The sequence below is a fragment of the Myotis daubentonii genome, chromosome 9 (genome assembly GCF_963259705.1).
Source record: "Myotis daubentonii chromosome 9, mMyoDau2.1, whole genome shotgun sequence".
NCBI lineage: Eukaryota > Metazoa > Chordata > Mammalia > Chiroptera > Vespertilionidae > Myotis > Myotis daubentonii.
In genome coordinates, this window is record NC_081848.1 from 55,318,743 (window position 1) to 55,330,922 (window position 12,180).

Here is a 12,180-nt window from a genome sequence, read left to right on the forward strand (position 1 = left end):
ATGTAATGGATTCTTGGGTTGATGTCCTTTTTTGCTGATATGAGCATGAGAAACACTAACATCTATACTGATGTCTTGGTACAGGGAAGGGTTGAAGTTCAACCCAGCTGGTATTTTATTTTGAACCTCACTTTCCCATTGACTCCCATTTTCAAAGGGAAAAACGGAGTTGAGCATCAGGGTACCAGTTGTGCTCATTACTGCTGCCATGGAGAAACTTGGAAGCCATGTTTTCTCTACCCCACTTCTTTTCACTGTTAGCATTCTGACATTGACAGTAACAAGCAGCAACCCAGGTTTCTTGGCTCAGGGCAGTGCCATGGAGAAAGAAACCTGGGCCTCTTGCAAAATCTGGTTTAATGTCAGAGAGGAAGAGATTATATTCCTTCTCCTTGGCTGTGTTCTTTTCATTGGCCTATAGCCGCATCCGGGCCCGGGTTATGGCAATGCTCAGCGAGTGCTAACATGCCCCTTCAAAAAATGACATTTAAAGGTTGTATGTCAAACTGGTTTATTGCTTTTTAACAGAACCGATTTTCATTATTTCAATATATAGCGATTTCATTTTTAAGACAGGAAGGGTATTAATATTTATTGAGCATTTACTATTGCCATGTATTATCTACTCACACTGTATTCATTCTTCTTTTCATCCAATCAAAAACTTACAAAGAAGTATTAGTTTAATTTTATAGGTAGAAAAATTGAGAGACTCAGAGGGACAGGTAATGTTCTAGTACATAGGAGTGGTTAGGTTTCAATCTGTTCTTTAATTTTGACCATGGTGTGTTAATAAAAGTCATATGCCTTTCCCACATATGACATGCATATGGTTACTCTTCTGCTTAAGATTTTTATGTTAAATATGCCATAAGAGTAAAAAAATATATCTGTTCTTAAAATTTGAACACATCTTATTTTCTTATTTTCTTACAGACTGCTTAGAAATAATTAATTACGTTCACTAATGAGTTTGCACATGTGCTAACTGCTTTGAATTTTATAGTTAGGTAGTGGGGTTTCAAAAAAGAATTTGAGATATTTTGCTTTATTACTGATCTCTGTAACAGACTAGGGCCAAAGTTAATTTTTAAAAGTAGTGGTAAAGGTAAAGAAAGATTCCAGTTAAGGATTTAATGGGAAAACTTACCCTATATCTTGAAGTCTTATTGCTGAGAAAAATAGACTTTTAGTTGGAGTTCTTCTTATTTAATTAAAAAGGGAGCAATACAGTAAAACCTGGGTACCACAATCACTATCTCTGTCTATTCCATTTTTTATTCTGCTTATTTAATATAGCTATCTCCCCTCACTACTGGAATATGATAGAATTTAGTCTTCTTCCACATCATAACCACTTAGTACTTTTATTTAGAGGATGTACAAATGCATACACTGTCATGCCATTACCACTGTAACATGCCTACATTCATGTTTATATTTAATGTTTTTATTTTTTTACATTTAGATCCTGTTAAGAGTCCATTTTTAGTGAAAAAGCATTGAGCTTGGAGCCAGGACCAACTCCTTATTGATTTGATATTGTGCAAGTCATCTGGAGAGAGATCTCAGTTGCCTCATCTGTGAAAAGGAGATAAAAATTCTTAATTTATCTGAAGGTAAGTGATCAGTTAAGAAGGCAAATAAAAGAAAAACAGACTTAATGATGACTTAAACACACAGTATCTATTTTTTCATGTGAAATAATTCTTGAAGCAGGCAGTCTAGGTTAGGTGTGGTAGCTTCACGAAGGCATCAAGGACCCGAGCTTTTTCTAATTCTTTGATCTGCTATCTGTAGGGTATGGCCCTGGGCCTTGTAGTCTGAGAGAGCGGCTAGAGCTCTCACCATCACAGCCACGTTCCAGGCATCGAGGCAAAAGCAAAGGAGGATGTATGCTCTCCTTTTGGAGAGACCTCCTGGGCCTCAGGCTACCGGGGAAGCAGGAAAATGCAGCTGCCCTGAATAAAACCGGGCTTTTGTTGCTGAGGAGGAAGGGAAGATGCAGCTATAGGCAGCAAATAGAATTACCTTCCAGAGTATGGATCTTTTTCTCTTTTATTTCTGAGAACTGGTAAGCCATGATCACCACCCATAGATGCTTTGGTAATTTTCCATGGTACAACTTCTAAGTCTTACCATGGCTACAGAAGAAAATCAATAATAAATTGTGTTTTTTGTTTTTTTACTTTTATCCCGTGATTCATTATAGAAGCCTTTCTGTCTCTATTGGGATTTATTCTGGTTATTTTAAAAATTACTCAAAAATGCTAATAGATTTTTGTGTGTGCAATTTATAGATGTGTTAAAATAGAGCTATCTTTTGGGGGGAGGCACTTGCTTTATGTAAGGCACTAAAAAGACAGAGAGATAAGTTATCCCAAGGGTATCACATAATCATTGGAAGTAAAAAAAAATTTCAGTTATCAATAGTCATGCCTTGGATAAACCTCATGGGCTACAATACTGCCACTGTGCAAAGCTAGGAAGTAAATGTGTTGTTTTTTTAATTCTCACTTCCTCATTTGAGGATATGTTTAGAGAGAGAGAGAGAAGAGAGAAGAGAGACAAGAGAGAGAGAGAGAGAGACGAGAGTTGGGAGATAAACATGGATCAATCAGTTGCCTCTTGTACCTTCTTGTACCTGCCCCCTGGGGATTGAGCCTGCAAGCTGAGTATGTGTCCTCACTGAGAATCGAACTTGAAACTTTTTGGTGTACAGTACAACACTCCAACTAACTGAGCCACCCAGCCAGGGTTAGGAAATAAATTTTTGATGAAAAGTATAATCCATCTCAATATACATTTAAGCTCAATATGATCACATGAGGGACACTTTTGCCTTCCTTGTTAGTCAGAAGTTATAGTTTTCATTTTTTAGCCATTTGACTGCTATCTATCTTGAAATTTCGTCTTACTATACTAGGGTTTTTTTTTTAAACTTTACTAGTTCTTGCTTAACTTACTTAGGTATACCAGTATTTTATTTTATTCCAGACTTTGATTTGCAAATACTATATGAATATACTCTATACTTGTCATGTGAAATGGTTTAGTTGCTATTATATCTGTGGAGAAAGTAACTTGAAATAGTTTTTAGAAAAGGAAACTGAAATTCAGGGAATGTAAATTGGAGAGGGGAAGGATCTAAAGAGTCAATCAATCTTTTGGGATTACTAGAAGGAAGATAAGAAACAACTTATGATTTTATTCTACCAATTATATATGTTTTCCAAGGTTTTGAATTTTTTGTTGTATCACTTAGGGACAAAGTATAGTAACTCCTTTGCTACTAGTGCTTTTTAAAAATTGCTGACAATATTGCAACTGTCCCCCTCCCCCTGCTCCTTAACCCTTCTTCACCCAGCCCCCACCCCACCCCAGGGATGCCGCACACTATTGTCTGTGTCCATGAGCAATGCATATATGTTCTTTGGTTAATCTCTTCCCATCTCCCCCATACCCCCTGAGATCTGTCATTCTGTCCCATGCATCCATGGCTTTGGACCTATTTTGTTTCTCAGCTTATTTATTTATTTTTTAATATATGTTTTATTGATTTCAGAGATGAAGGGAGAGAGAGGGAGAGTTAGAAACATCAATGATGAGAGGGAATCATTGATTGACTGTCTCCTGCACACGCCACACTGGGGATCAAGCCTGAAACTGGGCATGTGCTCTGGCTGGGAATAGAACCATGACCTCCTGATTCATAGGTCTACATTCAATCGCTGAGCTATGCTGGCTGGGCATCATTTTATTTTATTACTAGAGGCCTGGTGCATGAACTTTGTGCACGAGGGCGGGGTCCCTCAGCCTGGCTTGCACCCTCTCCAATCTGGGACCCCTTGGGGGATGTCCAACTGCTGGTTTAGGCCCAGCAGTCGACATCCCTCTCGCAATCTGGAACTCCTGGCTCCTAACTGCTCACCTGCCTGCTGGCCTGATCCCCCTAACTGCTCTCCCTTGCTGGCCTGATCCCCTCAACTGCTCTCTCCTGCCAGCCTGATTGCCCCTAACCACCTCTGCCTGGGCTCTGCCACCATGGCTTTGTCCAGAAGGACATCTGGAAGGTCGTCCAGAAGATGTTTGTTCTAATTAGCATATTACCCTTTTGTTAGTATAGATTACTTTTAAAAAATATTTTTATTGATTTCAGAGAGAGAGGGAGAGGGAGAGAGAGATAGAAACATCAATGATGACAATCATTGATGGGCTGCCTCCTGTATGCCACCTACTGGGGACAGAACCTGAAATTCAGGCATGTGCCCTTGACTGGAATCGAACTCGGGACCCTTTAGTCCGAAGGCTGATGCTCTATCCACTGAACCAAACCAGCTAGAGTTGGGCATCATTTTAATTCTTGTAATAGACCCTCTGGAGCTACTGAGATCCTCTGGAATGGAAGCCGAATAAGGAAAATTTGAAACATATTGTGGGACCAGCAATAATTGTTCCTTGTTTGTCTCAATCCTGTTACATCCTGCTAGATATTTTATTGACCTATTTATTTGAAAAATTATTGACTAGAAATAATTTTAGCAAATGACTATTGGCTATGGTAATGATTAGTAAGGGTAAGAGAATATTTGTAACTAGTTATTTGTTTCTTTTAATCAACTTGTGCCCATAGAACACCCTTTTTACAAAATTAAGTTGAAGCTAATTAAATATTATATCCAGAAGTAATTTTGGCTCTCTAATATCTTAATTGAGGGAAAAAAATGAATTTTTTTCTCTTATTCTCTCTTTCTAAAAGATGGGCCATTTATTTTTTTAAATTTTGAGTCCTTCATTGCCATCTTTATTTAAAGCTTTTATAATTAACGAATTGTTTTCTTTTCTTTTTTTTTTTAAAGTATATTTTATTGATTTTTTACAGAGAGGAAGGGAGAGGGATAGAGAGTTAGAAATATCGATGAGAGAGATACATCGATCAGCTGCCTCCTGCACACTCCCCACTGGGGATGTGCCCGCAACCAAGATACATGCCCTTGACCGGAATCGAACCTGGGACCCTTAAGTCTGCAGGCCGATGCTCTATCCACTGAGCCAAACCGGTTAGGGCGAATTGTTTTCTTATACTATATAAACTGTTAAAATTTTATTTCCTTGTCTTTTTAATTTTAGTGAAAAGCGTTTCTCCCTTGATTTTCTTTAGTGCTATATTTTAAGCATTAATTTTATGTTATAATCTATTTTAATCCTTTGTTGTATTAAACTTCTTGAAATTTAATATATTATTAATGTGGCTTTGGGAATTCATGTATATACAGTTTGAAAACATCTTTTCAGGACCTTTCTATAATTACACCTTTATTTCAGATGAGGTGGAGTACCATCCTACAGCAATGTTATTTTCTCTCGGTTACATGTCTGCTTACTGCTCTTGAAGCTGTGCCTATAGACATAGACAAGACAAAAGTGAAAGGTGCTCAGCCTGTGGACAGTGCAAAGATAGAACCACCAGTAAGTCAAATGACAAATATAATTTTATGGAAGGAATTTTAACTGAAATATTGCTAATATTTGTTAGTTATAAAATTGGACATTTGGAAACTATTTTTGAAATAGCACTGAAAAGAGTATAGGACAAGCATATATTATTTAATATTAGACAATGTTTTTTAATGCAGTTAATATATATATATTTAAATATATTTTTATTGATTTCAGAGAAGAAGGGAGAAGGTGAGAGAGATAGAACATCAACGATGAGAGAGAATCACTGATAAGACTGGGGATTAAGCCTGCAACCTGGGCATATGGCCTGACTGGGAATTGAACCATGACCTTCTAGCCCTAGGTCAGTGCTCAACCACTGAGCCATGCTGGCCAGGCCTAACTGTAGTTAGTATATTAAGTAATGTATAGAAGAATTAATCACAATACATTTCTAATGTAGAGCTAACCAGCCAAAAAAACGTATTATATTCAAAGGAGAGATAGATGGCAATGAGAAACAGGTACCAATGGGGTAAAACGAATTAATATTTTTTTTGAAATCTTTACTGACTAAGCCATATAGAAAACCTACCTTTATGTAACAGTAAAACACAATTTTGGTGTGATCCCTGAAACATGGTTTCTGCAACTCTTCATTTGAGATTTTTAACTTTGACTGCCCAAACTATCAAAGTAGTTCAATGCTATTTTGCTAGACTTCTTTGTTGTTGTTGTTGTTAAATTGAGATCTTTAGATGCAGGGAAGGAAAATCTTTCAGAAGCTTACTGTTTGTTTCTTAATTTGAAGGATACTGGACTATATTATGATGAATATCTCAAGCAAGTGATTGATGTGCTGGAAACAGATAATCATTTCAGAGAAAAGCTCCAGAAAGCAGACATAGAGGAAATAAAGGTAAAAGTAATTAAATAATTATTTTAAAAATATTTGAACATGCCGACACCAATCTAAGTGCTGGGGATATAAAGAGAAGACTCACTCCCGGCCCTTATAGAACCCTCAAGGGAGACTAACATCCAGAAGATTATTAAGATGAGTAGATAGCATATTTTGGATATACAGAGGATGGATTCATACTTCAGTAAGAAGCAATGGGGAAAGGCGGGAAGTCATTCTTTTTGGTGGAGATTATGTCAGTGCTAATGATGTGACTAAGAAAAGGAAAGAGACTGGGAGGCATCTAAATAAGAGATATACAGGGAACTGGAAATAGTAACTGTTGCTGGAACCTAGACTAAAAAGTGGAGGCCATGACTGGCTAAAAGATGAGGTTGGACAGCGTCATGGGTTAGATGATAGAGGGCCTTGTGCATCATATTAAAGGGCTTGGATCATGATGTGAGAACAGAAGGAAGCTAATCGAAGATATAAAATAGGTTAAGTTCTGGAGTCTTAATCAGGTCCAGATTAATAGAAGAGGTAATGGTCCACATCTTAAGTCAACAGGGGCTATTTAGCCCTAGCCAGTTAGATTCAATGGATAGAATGTCAGCCTGCAGACTGAAAGGTCCTGGGTTTGATTCTGGTCAAGGGTGTGTACCTCAGTTGTAGGCTCCTCCCTGACCCAGGCCCTGGTAGGGGCTCATGCAGAAGGCAACCAATCAATGTGTTTCTCTCACATTGATATTTCTGTCTTTCCCCTTTTCTTCCTTTCTCTCTAAAAAAATCACTGGGAAAATGTCCTCGGGTGCGGATTAAAAAAAAAAAATAGGGGAGATTTAACGATTTGCCTCTGTCTTAAGAATACTATTAGACATAATTATAGCCCCAAACATCTCCTTAGTACTCATAATAAAGAAAGGGAGTTGTACAAGACTTACCAGCGAGATTCTTTTAAAGCTCATCCTTGAAGGGTGATGAATCAGTTTAGTTGGGTTTATCTTAGAATCAGCAGTAAAAAAACTTCCAGTGATTTAATATTAAATTTTCAGTTATACCTCTCAAGATAATGTTGTTTGCTTATGCTATTTTTGTTTATTTTTAAAAACTTTTCTAAAACAAATACCTCATCCATTTCTAGAATCAGAATTAGAGACCTTTGTTAGAATGAACCCTTCTGGGTCATCCTTCTTATTTTAGTCTCTGTCCCACCTGTGCATGAATTCATGCACCGGGCCTCTAGTAGGTTATAAAGCGTTCCCTCCAAAAATTCCAGTGTCCACCTGGCCTCATACATAGTTATTACAATATTTTTAATTATATTTCCTATGCTTTATCTTCCATCCCCATGCCTATTTTGTAACTATCAATTAGTACTTCTTAATCCCATCACCTTTTTTCACCCCTCAGCACTCCTCCCCTCTGGCATTCATCAGTCTGTTGTCTGTATCTATGTCCTTTTTATGCTACTATCTCTTTGTTTAAGTTCTCACTGAGTTCATCTATTCTTACCCTAAGTTCCTTGAACTTTCTTAAAACCATTGTTTTGCACTCTGGATCTGGTAGATTCCATTTTATTTAGCTCTTTTTCTAGGGATTTTCCATGTTCTTTCATTTGGGACATGTTTCTTTGTCTCCTCATTTTGGTAGCCTCTCTGTATTTGTTTCTGTGTATTTGGTAGATCTTCTATATTTCCCAGTCATGGTAGGTTGCCCTTATGTAGAAGGTGTCCTGTGGGACTCAGCAGTGCAGTTTCCCTGACTACCTGAGTTAGGTGCTCCAAGAATGTCCCTTGTGTGGGTTATGTGAACCCGCCTGTTGTAGTTGAGTCTTGATTGCTGTTGGCCCATTTGAGGGTGGCATTGACCCTCAAGTTGGTGACTATGGGGATTGACCCTGGCCATAGTGTATGAACTGCTCTGTGGGGGCTGATACCATGAAGTGGAGTTCATCCAAGTAGGGTCTGGTGCCTGCCAAGATCTCCCTTTGGGTGTGCTGCTTGTGGAGCTAATTGATGTGTTCTGAAGCCAGTCACTGGGTGTGTTGGTTCCGGAGCCTCTTGTGAGGGACTCTGGTGCAGGTCAATGTCAGATGCTACCTGTGTCTGGCCCTGGGCCACCTGTTTGGAGTTGCAGAGTGATCCACTGTTTGTGGCTGCCTCTGCTGGATCTGCGTGTGCCTGGGAGGGGACAAGCTGCATACTAAGTCTTGCTTCCACCAGTACAGAGCCCAGGGGCAGGTCAGCCAAAGTCCCAAGTTAACCTGAGATCTGCCTCCACCTGCTGGCTGCTTGTTAAGCTCAGTCACTGACCATAGGCAAGTTGTGCGAGATAGGTTCTCAGTGAGTCACCAGGTTGATACAGATTCAAACTCAGTGCCAATGCTGGGCCTGAGGCCATTCAGCAAAAGTCTCAGGGTACACCAGGGCCAGTTGACACCTGCCTGGGGCCTTTGTGCCTTTATGGTGGGGCGGGGTCTCAGGGCTTTGCTAGGGTAAGGCCATCAGAGTTCATCAGGCTAAATCAGATCAAGATTTGGCTGTGTGGAGGGATGGCTCTGCACAGGAACAGTGGTGCTGGCCTTGTGTGTGAGAGAAAAATGGCCCTTGCCCTAGAACCACACAACTCAGTCTCTCCCTTTGTGTCTGCCACCCTCTGAGTCTCTCCAGATCTCCTCCACAGCCCTCTAAGAAAGTCTGCACCATGGGCCCAGGTTGGAGACTGTGACAGACTGTCAGGGCAGGGCTTGCAGGAGTTGGCAGGGAGGCGCTAGTGCCACTCCAGGCTGATGTCTTGAGGAGGTAGGGCCAAGCCCAATCCTAGAACGTTGGTGCCACTCAGGTGCTCAGGAAAAAAATGGCCTTTGCTTGACAGCGACACAACTGAGTCTCATTCTGCATGACTCTGGTACTCCTCAAGTTTGCCTGAGCTTCCTCAAGAGCTCGTCAATAAATTCTGCACAAGGGGTCCAGGCTGGAGGGCACGACAGACCTCTCTACCAGAAGCGATCCTGGCAGGGCAGTGCCTCCAGGGGTTGACAAGTAGGGGCTATTGCCACTCCCAGGCTGATGCCTTATGGAGGGGAATGCTTGGCCTAGGAATGATGGCGTCTGTGGATGGTGTGGGAGAGGGACCTAGCACAGGGATATTTGCTGCTGTCTCTCCAGCCCTCTGCTCACAGCCATGCCATTCAATCTCTTCCAGTATGACTTCCGTCCCCTCCAAAATGTTGATCCTCCACTAGAGCCCAGAGTGAATGCTGCGAGTGAGGTTTTGTGCACTGGCTCTTTAAAAGACCAGTCTCCCTTCTCACCAGGGTGGGTGGAAGCCCCACTGGTTGTCATAGCCAGATACTGTGTGGGCTCAGATTCTTGGCTCTGGTGCTATGGGTTAGGGAGCCTGGTGTGGGGCTGAGGCCCCTTGCTCTTCCAGGGGACCTCTTCAGCTGAGATATCCCTCTGGACTCTTTTAAAAAATTTATGTTTTTATTGGTTTCAGAGAGGAAGAGAGAGGGGGAGAGAGAGAAATATCAATGATGAGAGAGAATCATTGATCAGCTGCCTCCTGCACACCCCCACTAGGGATTGAGCCTCCAACCCAGGCATGTTCCCTTGGCCAGAATCAAACCCAGGACCCTTCAGTCTGCAGGCTGATGCTCTATTCACTGACCCAACCTGGCTAGGGCGTCCCTCTGGATTCTTACTCCCCTTCCCTCCCCTCATGTGGGTGTGGAGCCAGCCCTTTTCACATCTCTGATCTTCCTACCAGTCTCCATGTGGGTTCCTCTGTATATCCTTAGTTATAAGACTTCTGTTCACAAAGGAAGGGAAAGAATAAAGAAAATAAAAACCTTGGGAATATTAAAAAAAGGCTGTTCAGTTAGTCTTTAGATGGTTATTCAGGTTGATTGTTCCAACTTTAGTTGCAACTCTGATATTGATATGGTCTAGGGAGGAGGTCAGTGTAACTTCCATCTACTTCATTGCCATCTTGCTCTGAACTCTGACTTCTTTCTTTCTCTTTTTTTAGGTTTCATCTGAATACACATTTATTAAATAAATATTAGAGGTTATCGCATATTTAACTATGTACAGCTTTGCACCAATGACTTCTTAATTGTTAAATCTAGTGAACACTTTTTATTCCTCTTCTTACTGAGCTCTTTTCCTTTATCTCAGTGGTTCTCAGATTTCAGGGCTGGTTCAAACACAGAGTTAGGGCCCCACCTCCAGACTTCCTGATTCAGTAAGTCTAGGGCCTGTATTTCTAAAGTTCCCGGGTGGCGCAGATGCTTCCACTTGGGGCCACGCTTTGAGAACTATTGTTTTATCTAGTAATAATGACCATTCTCTCCTTGAAATATACTGCTATTTTTTGCTTCTACAACCATATATTTTCCTAGCTCTCCTTCTTCCTCTATGAACATTCTTTCTTGGTCTCCCTTGTGGGGTTTCTTTTCCTTACTGTCTTCAGCAGGTCCCATTGACTCAGTCCTAAAGCGTTTGCCTGATTGCCAGTTAGACTTGCAGTTTGTGACTGCAAGTGCACTTATAAATAAGAGAAAGTAAACCACTAGCTATTTTGTTTCTTAAATCTTGGAACATGTATCTGATTACTTATTTATGAAAAAAGTAATCAAAGGAGTCAACCTAAAAAACATCAATTTTGAAGGTATTTATATATGGGATAACTATAGCTGAAGTAGGCCAAGTTACTTAAAAAAAAACCTTTACTAAATATAATTCACATACCATAAAATTGCTCCTTTAAAGCTTAATATTCAGTTTTTTTTAGTATATCAACCAAGTCATGTAATCATTACCACTAATTTTAGGACAATTTCACTTCCCCCCAAAAGAAACCCTGTACCCATTAAGCAATCTCTCCCCATTTCCTTCTCTCTCCCCATTTCCTTTTCTCCTTAGCCCCTGGCAACCATTAATTTACTTTCTATCTCTGTGGATTTGCCTATTCTGAGCATTTCAGATGAATGCAATTATGCAATATATGGCCTTTCGTGTCTGGCTTCTTTGACTTAGCATAATGAATGAAAACATATGTTCTCAAGGTTCATCTCAAAGTAGCATGTATTAGTACACTGATTCCTTTTTATGGATGAGTAATACCCCATTGTATGGATATTCCATTTATTGGTTGTCAGTTCACCAGTTGATGGACATTTGAGTTATTTCTACCATTTTGGCTAGTATGAATAATGCTACTGTGAGCATTCATGTACAAGTTTCTAGGTAAATATAGGTTTCAATTCTTTAGGTATATACTAGTACCTAGAAATAGAATTGCTGGGTCATATGGTAACTCTGTTTAACTTTTTTTTATAAGAGCAAGTTTATTTAATTTGTATTTATTGATTTTTAGAGAGAGAGAGGAAAGGATGGAAGGAGAGAAACATCAATTTGTTGTTCCACTTATTTATGCATTTATTGGTTGATTCTTATATGTGCTCTGACCGGGGGTTGAACTCACAACCTTGGCATATCGGGACGATGTGCTAACCAAATGAGCTACGCTACTTGGCTGGGGCAAGAGAAAGTTATTTAGAAAGTTACAGAGGCAGAAGAAGTAAGGTGCAGAAGAAATTGGCTCAGAAAACAAATTATAGAAGCAAAAGCTCTCCTTGGAGCTTAGGAGAAAGAGAGGCAAGGAAAATGCCCCTGTGGGGAGGGGGTAGGGAAAGGTGCAGGCATGTTTCTTAGAGAGAGCTGCTGTGTTTAAATTTTTGAGGAACTGCCAATTCTTTCCCCAAAATAGCTGCACTATTTTATAACACAAGTGACTTTTTGAGTTCCTCCTTTGTGCTTGAATTATGCCTT

The 12,180-nt window shown here is 40.0% G+C and overlaps 1 protein-coding gene across 7 annotated transcripts in view; it reads left to right on the top strand.

Moving 5' to 3' along the window:
• The window catches only part of NUCB2 (nucleobindin 2), a 37,599-nt gene that overhangs the window by 2,881 nt on the left and 22,538 nt on the right, over nt 1-12,180 (top strand). For 5 of the 7 annotated variants that reach the window (XM_059709036.1, XM_059709035.1, XM_059709040.1 and 2 more), the window contains exons 2-4: nt 1,469-1,619; nt 5,326-5,469; nt 6,254-6,361. In XM_059709036.1, coding sequence (XP_059565019.1) covers nt 5,326-5,469; nt 6,254-6,361 — 252 coding nt within the window. In that variant the 5' untranslated portion in view covers nt 1,469-1,619. The remainder of the gene's footprint in view (nt 1-1,468; nt 1,620-5,325; nt 5,470-6,253; nt 6,362-12,180) is intronic. The other 2 variants (XM_059709039.1, XM_059709038.1) reach the window with 1 other exon arrangement.